At 39.7% G+C, this 12,406-nt stretch overlaps 1 protein-coding gene across 2 annotated transcripts in view; it reads left to right on the top strand.

Annotated features, from left to right (window-relative positions):
* LOC118110521 (metabotropic glutamate receptor 4) overlaps nucleotides 1-12,406 on the top strand; it is a 164,802-nt gene that overhangs the window by 137,919 nt on the left and 14,477 nt on the right. For both annotated transcript variants that reach the window (XM_035158320.2, XM_035158321.2), the window contains exon 7: nucleotides 8,466-8,666. In XM_035158320.2, coding sequence (XP_035014211.1) covers nucleotides 8,466-8,666 — 201 coding nt within the window. The remainder of the gene's footprint in view (nucleotides 1-8,465; nucleotides 8,667-12,406) is intronic.

Below are 12,406 nucleotides of genomic sequence, written 5' to 3'. Positions count from 1 at the left end.
TCATTCATTTGTTAACTGCTCATGTTAGAGTCCAATCCACAAAGACTGACTACTGCTTACAAAACGTATTTTCATGTCCATTACTAGAAACAGACATCTTATGCAGGACACTTTCAGAGAGCACGATACCTGCACAACAACAAGGAGTATACACCAACTATCCAACCTACAACTGTAATTTACATTCTACTAAATATTAAGTCATAAAATAACTACTAAGTGATCAACACTTTCTGTGAAGTAAACGTTATAAGCCCACAGTTTGGGATAATGTTAAGCATAAGCACTGTGAATAATGAAGACACTTGAAATGCTAATTAACAATACAAGTTTGCAATTAACCGGTAGTTTATTATCTGCAGTAACCTGCTACCTACTGAGAGGCAACTTCAGTTAAACAGCTTTTTAGAAACGTCAGAATGAGAGCACATTAGTTTGGAGATAGCTCCCGTAGTTTTATTGTTCTTTTTTATTTTTTAAGAAAAATGACAAGATTTATTCCTCTGCAGTGGCAATAAACACAACACATGGGCGCTCTGTTAACTGGGCTATATTCAGAGCTTAACAAGCTATTTAGGGCTGACAAAGAGTTGCGTTAATCACAATAAAACACATGGCCATGAGCTCACACTGCCCCCTCCCCTCCACACACACGCACAGCAGGAGAGCCTATCACAGTAAAGCTGCTAACCCAGCACAGGTATCCACAGAGTGACACTCTGATGGCAGCTGCTCTGAGCTGGTTCGCTCGACTACCAGCTCGACATTGTTGCTCATGCTGCACTGAGCAGACGTCGTGCAACGTCTCCTCGTGAACCCTCACACACCCTCTGATGAAGTCACGCCCCCTATAGTCGTTGCTCCACCCACTGTCTTGTTGAATGTCTTAATCTTAACTTGTAAAGCAACTGGGATGTAACTGTTTTAAAATGTGTTACACCCTGGATAGGTCACCAGTCAATCACAGAATCAAATGATTCCCTTTTTTAAATCACATAACTCTCTAACCCAGTAGATCACATATTATTCTACCTCCCGACTTCCTGATCTAGCAGATATAAGATACAATGTCCACAAATACTATCTAAGAAGCACTAAGTTGGTAGAATGGAAAGCTAACCAATTAAGCAGAGATTTATTGTCAACTCTCTCTACAACAATGTGTCCCTTGGTAGAACAGAGAGATGTTTGCAACAATCAACACTTGCTGGTTTCAGGAAAACACATAATCCTGAATGATTTCTGCATCTATCAGTTGTCATGGTGGCTGCTCTTGAGCTAAATTGTTGCAGCCCCTCCAGGGCACAGTAAATCTTTACAAGCACGAGATGCAAACACATCACTCAAAGCTTTCTGCGACTTTCCTCACATTATTCCTCATACAAGCACAATCCTTCCCTGTCGCCACGTATGGTCTTTGCTAGTCACAATACTACTGTACAGACCATGGATAGTGCATCAAGTAATGTGCTACAAACACATTTTAGGCAAAACACTGTTAAAAGTATTTTTTAATAACCATAAGGAAGACTAATCAACCACTAAAGACCTTAGAGTGATATTCTTGAAGTACTAACATGATGAGATGGGCATGTAATTATTTTGAGTGAAATCAAAGCTTTTAATCGCACATAACAAGTCACTGGCCTCTGATTTATGTGCCAATAAAACCAGTTAGTAACAGATCATCTTCCAGGACTGAGATATTAAAGCGTATCTGACTCAGAGTGCAAGAAAAACAACACTGAGTGCAGATGTATAATTCACATCCTATTACTTTGTAGTTCCAGACTGACATCGTCCTACGTACCCAACTCACACGTCACGATCGTACGCTGTATGGATTTTCCCAGAATGTAGCGAAAACGCTCTGAAGAGTAACTGAACGCAGGTCATAACGTACTTTAATTCTTCACACATACAGTATATATCACTTAAAAGTCCTCTCTTGGGTCAGCTTCATAGAAAAAAATGTGGGGGCGGGGCGGCTTCAAAAGTGACACAGCAGCGCTCAGGCTGTTATAAATAACTTACAGAAACATTGCGTGCAGTAGGTGTTGTGTTATAAGTAAGTCAAGGCTGATACCCACCCCTACTTCACCTCGCTCTCTCAGAGCCACACACACACACACACACACACACACACACACACACACACACACACACACACACACACACACACACACACACACACACACACACACACACACACACACACACACACACACACACACACACACACACACACACACACACACACACAAGGTGCTCTTATGTGCTTGTTGTCAATAATCCACTACATTACCAAAAAAAATATAAAGTAGCCCTGCACAGATCTATGCACCCAGACTTTGATTTGTAATGAGCCCGGCCTGTCTTATCAGCAGCTTCATCATCAATTCGGTCGATACCCGTGTTTTAGAGTGTTGATGAGGGTTCACCTCGAGATTTTAACTCTGAATGGTGTCTGCAACATTTGTTTATACATCAACACAAAAATCTAAACTTTGTCAGAAAGAGGAGGCTGTGAATGTTGACGTGATGGACTTTATTAGAGAAAAGAAGTAATAAATTATATTTTAAAACAGGAGTAGCAGGTCAGGTCCTGCTCGTAGATTAAGGCATATCTTTGGGGGTCGAGCATTATGGGTTGACACTCACAACAAATCGCTGAGGGCGGGTGATAAAAAGCTTTGACCTGGGCATCAGTACTGAGTTTGATTTCCGGCCTGGTAGGAACTGCAGGAAAACCAGGATATTTATGAGGATAGGTGGACACAAATCTAGCAGCGAGCCAGCCAGCAGACAAAATCTAACTCATCCTGGTATGGCAGCGCTGCAGAGCTGTGAGTGAGCAGGAAACTACTGACAATGAGTTATGACAATATCAGCTGAGCTGAGGGAAGAAAGATTTAACAAGTTAGAGAACAAATAAGACAAAAAACTTGACATGCAATGTTACACAATCCTGATAAATCGTTTTTCGGTGTGGCCTTGCCCGTAAAATTATGAAATTCAGGCCTGTAAAAGCCATTGCCATTGTTTTTTATAGCAGAATAAGTGAGAACACCAGAAATTCCAGGTTACAGGGACTGATATGACATAGGTTTGTGAGAAATCAGACACGTTTATCTTGAATGTATGCTGCTTAAAATCTATTAAACCTTAAGTCTGAGAGACAAGAGACAAACTGATAATAAGAAAGATATTGCACATTATCATGAGATTCTCATTAATAAAGTTATCTTATGTCAGTAGTGAACAGAGCTGACACATCAGTCACAATTATTTTGGCGTCAACTGACAAACACCTCTTCAAATGCACCATGTCGAGAATGTTGTTCCACAAGAGCATGACAGAGCTTTAATTTTCTTTTCCCAAAATATTTCCAAAAGCGTTATTTTAATTTGCCTCCTAAAATATGAAACATAACAGGGAATAGATTACGGACAAGAGGATTTGACAACAGTCATTTCATGCAGTATTCAGTCGAATTTGCTGTCTTCCTGCGCCGCTGGCAAAGACGAGATCCTCAGCAGACGTGAAGCTTCTTGTTGACGTCACTCCAGCGCACGTTGCGGCTCAGCTGGAGTGAAGCAAACCGGCTTGAGTCACTCCGTTGCTTTGCATCTCTGCAGACATGAGTCATCAAGGCTACCACACACGAGCACATGCCTGCTCGATTGTCTGACGCCCACTGCTCACTGAAAACATCAAGGACACCACGTGCAATTAAGCAGCGTTCGACAGCTCTTTGATTCCCTGGAGAGACAATGCAAATGAAAAGAACAAAAGGATGTTTCTCTCCACCGAGCAGAAATTATTATTGACCGGCAGTGGTTTGGAATAATTACTCTGTATGAAAGCGGAGGGGGGGTGTCCCATTTAAAAGTAATTTGCTATCCCCAGTTTCTTACCTAGACGTACATACATGTTTCCTTTAGTTCAGTTACTGAATTGTTTTCCTCAGCTCACGGCTGCAACAGTGGGTTTATTTCATCTGACCAACCGTGTCTTGGGAAGCAGTGATGACAGGCGATGTCAAGCACTGTGGTCTATTCCCGTCTCCAGAGTTATAATGCTCAAACTTCTTAATTAGATAAAGACAATATGGGGGGCGGGGGGGGGGGTTGCAGTGGTGGTCAGTCAAGGTTGGTCAAGCCCTCATTTGAACTGTTGCTTTAGAAACAATACATGTTATGTCATCTGATATATTTTGACACGATACAAAGAGTTTAAAAGGAAAATAATTATATATAACTTTGTTTTATATTTACTTAAAAGAAAAAGTCTAAAATACTGACATTTATATACATAATACAAAATTGTTCCTATAACTTTCAGTTTTATGTAAATTACATTGTTTTCCATTGATTCATAATTTAGAGCAGCCAGACCCATCATTGGTTGGCTAATATAAGCTTTTCAGAATTATCGGTGTCTTCGTTGATGTTTGTTGATATGTGACGCAATGACAACATTTATTTTTAAAAGATATGCATTTATGTTTACATTTTTGTTCTTATTCAAGATATATATATAATATAAATATAGGCAACATTAAGAATACAGAGAATGGGGTAACATGAAAACACTAGTGAATATTGAAAGCAAATACATTTTTTTCACTTTCATATAAACCTATTGTGAACACTGCATCATGCATTGTTCTAAAATGTGGGTCAACTGTTGTGTTACATTGAATTAAGCCTAATCCAGACTAACAGAACCTTCCAGTGTGCTCATCAAAGCACATCATTGGGCAGGTAACCTATAATTTTTAGCACCGTAAAGAAAGAAGTCACATTGTGCTCAAATTATAAAATTATTTCTTTTCACCTGAGGCCGAAACGAAACAATTTTCCTCCACTCAAAGGAATATTGAGCCGAGAACATACAGCCCTCTGGATCACTGCATTCTTTCAGGATCTCAAGGTTGCCTTGATGAAAACTCCTGGAGTACTGATAAATAGATACAGTGGCAAGGTTTCATCTTCATTCACTCCAATGCTTGTTTTGCACTGTTGACTAACCTTCCTGCAGCATCCAATTACTGCGCTTTCTCTATTGATCAGCCAATGGAGCCAGGTTGGGGAGAAAGTCTTTAAACGTACAGAATGTATGAGGGAGAATGTTGGAATGGCCGACAGAAACAAGTCATGTTACCCTCCGTTTCCATCTCCCAAGTTTTTATGAGAAACAGGGGGAAGTACAGTTACCACCTTGCTGTTTTATGCCTCAGCCAAACAGTCGAACTACACAAAAGAATCGTCACAGTCTCCTCATTTGGTAAATAATGGCCAGAAAAATTAGGATGTCAGAGATAATTCGACCTTTGACCTTTTGGATATAAAATATCTATCCAATTAGATTAAAAGTGGTCAGTGCTGAAAGGGTTAGGAACCATTAGTCTAATCTGCAGGAGTTGCAGGATTTGGACTATGTGGGGAAACTGGAGCTTTAAAGGAAACCTGCATCTACACAGGCCTTCTGGCTGGCAGCCCGCTGAGCTATCATCCGTTCATTAATTAGCCAAATGTGTGTGTGAAATAGATTAAAAGAGGAAAAAAAGACAGCGGCCCATCTACTCAAGCTTTTCTTTGCCTGTAGCACACATTCGTAGAATAACTGTCAATATTGAAGCTCTTTAAATCATTCAGAGTTGTGTCACTGATGTTGAATTGCTTCTTAGAAGTGAGAAAATACTGGGGAGCACATACAGTAGATAACAACAACACAAAAACTATTCATCTGTTTAAAGCCAACACTTGTTAAAACCTAGTCTCTCTGTCGAGATAAGAAATACCTCGGACATCTTACAAAACACTGTTCTCCTTTATCAACTACTCCATGTTGTGTTTTTTGTTATCTGATCTTGAGGCACTCTTCACGTTGCCTTGTGTTGTGCTTCTCTTGACACAAACTTAAGAAACATACAGTGAAAAAGAGAAACCTTTTGTTGAGTAACATGGATGTTAAGCTTAATTGAAAGCAGTGATGCAAAGTCCTGCGATAGGCTACAGCTCTATAGACGACAATAAGCATATTATTTAAATTGTATATTTCTGTAATTATTATTAATGTCAAAGCAATAACAGCTCTTAAATTATTAGGAAACAGCCTGCAAAACACCATTTCTACTTTTTAACCTTGTGTTATTGACATTAGCTATTGTTCAGAATTACTTATTCAAGTCATTCCTAAAGGGGTAGTTCACCGAAAAAGGACAATTCACCCATTATCTACTCACCACTATGCCGATGGAGGGGTGGGTGAAGTGTTTGAGTCCACAACACACTTCTGGAGTCTCAGGGATTAACAGTGTTTCAGCCAAAGTGACCTCTTCTTCAGACGTAATAAAACAGAAAAAAACACGACATGCCTCCATACTGCTCGTGTGGTATCATCCAAGTGTCCGCACGGCGTCATTTACACCAAGTTTTAAGCCTAAAAGTCCACTAACGTAAGTGGCGATGCTAGCGGACGTAGCTACACGAACACGCACCCCACGTGTGCACTTGGGCGAGAGTGTGTGCGGTGTTCTGAGGTGCCCGGGGGTACATGAACACGCCACCGAGAACTGGCTTTTCCGTGCATTCAGGAAACTCTGAACAAGGCTAAGACGACCTGCTTTTCTACATTAGTTGCAAACGGATGAGATAACCCCAGAGTCATTTCACAAACCATCAATAAGCCACTTCAACCGGCTAAACAATTTTGATGCCTCCATAAAACTCTGCTGGGAGTTTTATGGTTACATCACAAATCCATAAAAATTTACATTATCACCACCCCCTCTCCCGTGTGTTAGCTCTTTTTCCACCTTCTCTCCTGTCACTGAACAGTTTGACCTAGTCACAAATCCAGGGTCGACCATGATGCATCTTGACCTCATGCCCTCTCCTTTCTTATGAAATCCCACCCCCTTCGAACGCAAATCATTTTAGTGTAATTTGTTAAGGTTGTTTAGTTCCAGCTTAAAAGTACCTGCCATCAACCCCATTCCTAAAAAACGTTCCTACTTCCCTGTCACATTTAAGGCAATGCCAATGCAGACCACTAATTTCAGATTGTAAGAGTCAGTCTGCAATCTTTTTTTCATTCATAAAGCAAGAGGGAAATTAGCAGCACACAAGAATTAAAGAATGGCAGTGTTCAAATGGGTTATAAATTAAAGATGCTGAAAGCAGCGCGCATGTGGAGTGTCTGTGTTTACTCAACCCTCTTCATCACAGCTGTACCACCACTGAAGTCTGTGATGGAACAGAGTCAGAGATCTGTGAAAACTTGGTTTGTTCACGTTTTGCTAATGCTCTTAATTTTGGGGGTACTCTGAGATCAAATAATGAAATTATTAAAAAAACTCAAATTAGTTTTTTAAGGACACAGAAAGCTGTAGTTGCATACTAATTAAAGTTATTTGTTACCTTCATTTGCGCTCACTATTAGCAAATAACTCTAGGACAATTCAGTAATTATCAGCAGGTCCTAAGTTGAACAGCAAAGCGAACAAGCTGCCTTCAACAGATTTTATTTAAAGCAGTTAAAGTGTCTTTCTGCTCAGCTTATCTGTTAGGGCCTTGGCTAATAAAAGGATAAGACTGCTAATTGAAACCTCGCTTGGCAATTAAAACATTTTCAAAGCATTAGATCAACCCCAGCCATGATTAATATACACCTGTCATAACTAATTACATTAATGCTGCAGAATGATCGGGCCTGTCTTGTTGTGTCGTGACTTACTTAAGGAGATCATACAAACAGGACCTGAGCGCGCTCATAAGACTGTTCCTAAGCAACATCCCCAATCTATGTTTGCATTGACAAACCTTTGCTCAGTTTCACCTATTTGAAACATCCTGGTTTCATGGAGCCATGCGGTGCCATCAGCAGCAAGGAAAAAGGCATTTTAGGATGCATGGACCAAAAGAATCGTGCTGAACAATCTCGTGTCTAATCTGTGATCAGTGCACTATAATGAGAGGGGCTGCACAGGAGGCCATTTTGGGTTTTGTAGAGGGAGATTCTGTGATTGATGTCTCCAAGAAATAGCTTATAATTAGGCAGTTAACAGGCACCATTCGATGTCTCAATCACTAAATAAATTAAATATGGTGGGGAAAAAAAAGAGTTCACAATTGAGTAATCATGTCTCTTGAAAGGCTATGATTTGCTTGATTTTACACACGGCAACCGTCTTTTATTTCTTACATTTTTGACTGATTGTGGAACAGCTTTTTTGTTGTGAGTGTTATTATATTGTCTTCCATTTAAAAAATATTCTGGTCTCAATTGCCTGTCGTGATTGCCAGTGAAACACAGCATGGGAATATATATGAGTTTTACCAAATAAGCGATCACATTTCCTCAAGTGTTTATGGATTAATCATGTCAGTGCTTTGTGGGAGACATTTTCATCATTTCTAATATCCATGTTGGATTATGTTTATTTATTTACTTTTAGATCACGAGCGGATCGGGAAAGATTCATCTTATGAACAGGAGGGGAAGGTCCAGTTTGTGATTGATGCGGTGTATTCCATGGCCCACGCTCTACACAACATGCACAAAGATCTCTGTCCTGGAAAAGTTGGCCTCTGCCCCAAGATGGATTCCATAAATGGCACAATGCTGCTCAAGTACATCCGCGATGTCAACTTCACAGGTCGGTATATCACAGGCTCACAGCTGCATGCATGTGTGTATTTACCGTACATGAAGTACAAGTTGTTCATCTGTGTGGTGTTATCTGAAGCTGCTTGTATATCCTATTTTGGACTCAGCAACCTGCCCATGTCAGTGTACAATGGTCTCCAATTATCAGGCTACTGAATGTAAAGTACTCCCAGCCAGTATAGGGGGCTGAGATCTGTAGGAGGGGTTGACAATCAGCAGCAGAACAGCGTGTTTTATCATCACTGATGATGTGCAGGAACTGTGTTTTGTGAGATTTCCCGCCTTATCTTGTCAGCATTGAATTGCCCACGCAAAAGATCTTCTGCTGTAAGTGTGCTGGCTGCTGAGTTAAAAAAATTTAACATGGGAATGAGAGGAGGAAGAGACAAGACAAGACAGCAGCAGCAAAAAGAGGCATCAGTAGTTTGCCAGTAGTTATCCGATGTAAACTGAAATTCAATCTTTTAGTGTTGACAGAGAGAGTTTGCAGTTATCTCTGACCAGGTCACATCACTGTGACACTTGTATTCTATAAGTCAACCCTATAAAGAGGACCTTATTCCATCAAACTAACAGAGAAAAACTGACTGGACTCTTTCTGCATGTTAATAGAGAACTGATGTGGTGTATATATTCTGGCCAGACTATATACTTTTTCTGCAGTTTCTATCAGTATATATGCTTTTGCTATTTACTTTTGGAGAGCATCATAAATGATAAAGTGTTGAAGGTAATAAAAAAACTGATATTTATAATCATAAGGCTTAAATTTGCAGTCTAAAAATACATGATTCTACAAAAGCGACAAAATAGCATACGATAGAAAGAAGTATGATGCACTTTGAAACTTAATTACAGGCTGACGTGTACAAGAAAAGATCCATACATAAGGAGTCCATGAAGGCCACATGGGTAGGAATCCACTGGCTAGAACACATAAGAATGTACGCCACACAGGGTTTGACATAGGTCAACATGAGCAGATATAATTGTAGGTCAGAGGAGTAGAGGGTCATAGTGTCCACGCAATCAAGCAGAATGCAACAAGAGGAGTTACACACAGTCTTAAACCGGCTCCACCATCGCAGATGATTATACAGCACTTAATTGTACGACAGTTACACAGTGGGATCTTGTGTGAGGGACAGTTGCATCACAGCAAGTACATGGTGGGAGTAACTGACAGTAAATGAGAAAAAACAGGAGCTGTGGGATGAAAAAAACACTTTCCCACTGCTGCAAGTGCTGGAGTGTTGGAAAGACATCATGTCCCACACTAACAAGAGCTACTGGTTGGTCTGGTTGATCAGCGTTTGAGGGGAAAGCGTCTCTGATGATAACTGTTACTGTCTGTAGTGAATCCAGATACTTGACCACAAGAAGACATTTGCACAAATGCAAAAATGTACTGAAAAGTAATCAGGAAAGCTTGGTTGTATCATGTTGCAGGACAGTGACAAACACTATATTTTGATGCCTAGTTGGGTGGACTTGATATTCCATGCAGGGCTGTGTCTCTGCAGAGCCACAGTAGGGGTTGTCAGCAGCAGGGATCAATTCTATTGGCAACTATACTGAGAACTAAAAAAAAGGCATTTCCCAAAGAGAACATTGCAAACAATACTATCAGGATGTTTTTAATGTAGTCAACATAACCTTTATTTTTGGGGATAATAAAGGTCAACTTGACACTAAGGTCTGCAGCACATCCTCTTTATACCGAATAGATAAAGTGAAAGTGCGGTGCTCTGCAGTGTTCTACTGAAGGCCACATCTTCAAAGTCTTAGCATTGTTTACCTGTTCCTGGGTGAGCTTATTACTATGTAAACAGGTCAGTTCTCATTTGTGTTAAATAAAGGAAAAACAAAAAGCTTGGAATTGTTTTCCAAAGTCCTATTTGCTTTGGTTTTACAATATGGATCAATTTAATATGAGTATAGCTTTAATCTGAAAACACTGTACAATCAGTTTGTCTTATAGAGTTAAAGTCTTTATGCATTCCCTTTTTTCATGTTCAAGCCTTATTTTACTGGAAGGCTCGTCAGCACCGAAGCCATTGGGGTTACAACAGGGATGGCTAGAAAATCAATGCTACAACATTACCGGCATAGTCTTGCTTTTAAGAGTCGTTTGGCTCAAAGGGGATGGAGAATTTAAAAGGTTCATAGGAAAACAGCAGGAAACTCTACATGATCCCAGTGTATTCTGGGAATTGTCTATAGTATGTCCATGCTGAGTAAAGGAAAGAGGACACCCAAGCACTAGATATTGTAGATGACATTGCATAGTGCCATTTTGTCCTGAGGATGTTTTGTTTTTATGAAGTATTTAGCAAATACAGCAAATATTGAAAGCCTAAAACATTCTTTTGATCAGTAACATAAAACTCTGATAGATAATCAACCCCAGAAATGCCCCTTAACTCTTCCCAATTGAATCACTGATAACCATGTAATGCTGACAATGTCTGACATCTCTGAATCTTCATTTTAAATGAATGCTTAACATTTATAGTTATATAATTGTGTTTTCTTTAAGCAAATTCCCTCAGCCAGATAACTGAAGCCACCCACACATTTTAAGTTGAGCAGTAAAATCTGTGTCTTATTTTGATCAGTTGTTATTCAACATGTGTAAATGCATCACATTTCTCATCGCTTTCGGGAAGTGCTTAATGGAGTGTAATGAATATTCAGGTTTAACTGCAACAGTGACATCCTGAAAATTACTGTTTTGTTAAAGCATGTAACCAATTCTTAAGAGAAGCAAAGCACAGCTTTAAATGTGTGTCAGTCTTCAGCAAACAAGCCATAAAATCAAGAGATGCATGGACAGGTTTGGAATGAGCAGACTATTTACGAAAAGGGAAGATTTAAGGAGCACAGGAAACAAAGCTGAGTTTTACAGCCATACCAGAAACATTAAGCACGTTAGCGTTAATATGGAGTCTTATACATAAACTGTTGTTATTCTAGTTGAGCATATTGAATTAACATAGTATTCTGATGTGACCACATCGTCTTCAGAACATTTGTGAAGAGCTGATGTCATCAGATCTTTATTTTTCATGGCCAAAATATGAACTGGTTATTAAACAGGCAGTTTCTTAATATCCGCTGAGTGTGCATAAAAACAGAAATGCTTTCCTGCAAGTTAAGGAGGTGAAACTAATCAATTAAGGCAATCAAATTAGTTGGAAAATACACCCCACTCGATTCTCTGTATTGCTGAGATAGGCGAGAAAATCTTCATAATTACACGACTGCCTGTTGTTGTCTTAGACGTGCCCTCTAGATAATGCAGCAGGATTGTGCTCAAGCAATTATCTCCTATGGGTTTTAATCAGACCTTTGACACACACAACACAAAGAAGTTTCGGTGGGGAAAAATAAGTATGGTCTTAAAGTCTGACACACAGGTTCTCAACTCCGACTCACGGGTTAAAAGAACCAACACACATTGATACTGTGAACAATTAGAGAGAATAAATAATTCTGTTTATTCTTATACAGTAGAGAGAGAGTAGTCATTATTTGTAAAATATGTGCAACTCTCTCCTGAAGTGCAAGAGCTTGAAAACAGCAAGTCAAGTTTATGGGCGTGATGTAATATCCTCTTTCTGTTGCAGTAAAACAGAGTCTCATCCCTTTGATGGAGCAGCAGAATCTATTCGACACTACATCAACTTAACTTCCCCCCCGCACACACTTCCACATGCCGCAGAATTG

The sequence above is a fragment of the Hippoglossus stenolepis genome, chromosome 6 (assembly GCF_022539355.2).
Source record: "Hippoglossus stenolepis isolate QCI-W04-F060 chromosome 6, HSTE1.2, whole genome shotgun sequence".
NCBI classification, from domain to species: Eukaryota; Metazoa; Chordata; class Actinopteri; order Pleuronectiformes; family Pleuronectidae; genus Hippoglossus; species Hippoglossus stenolepis.
The sequence above is the reverse complement of the archived record's forward strand: the minus strand, read 5'-3'. Positions and strand labels throughout refer to the sequence as shown.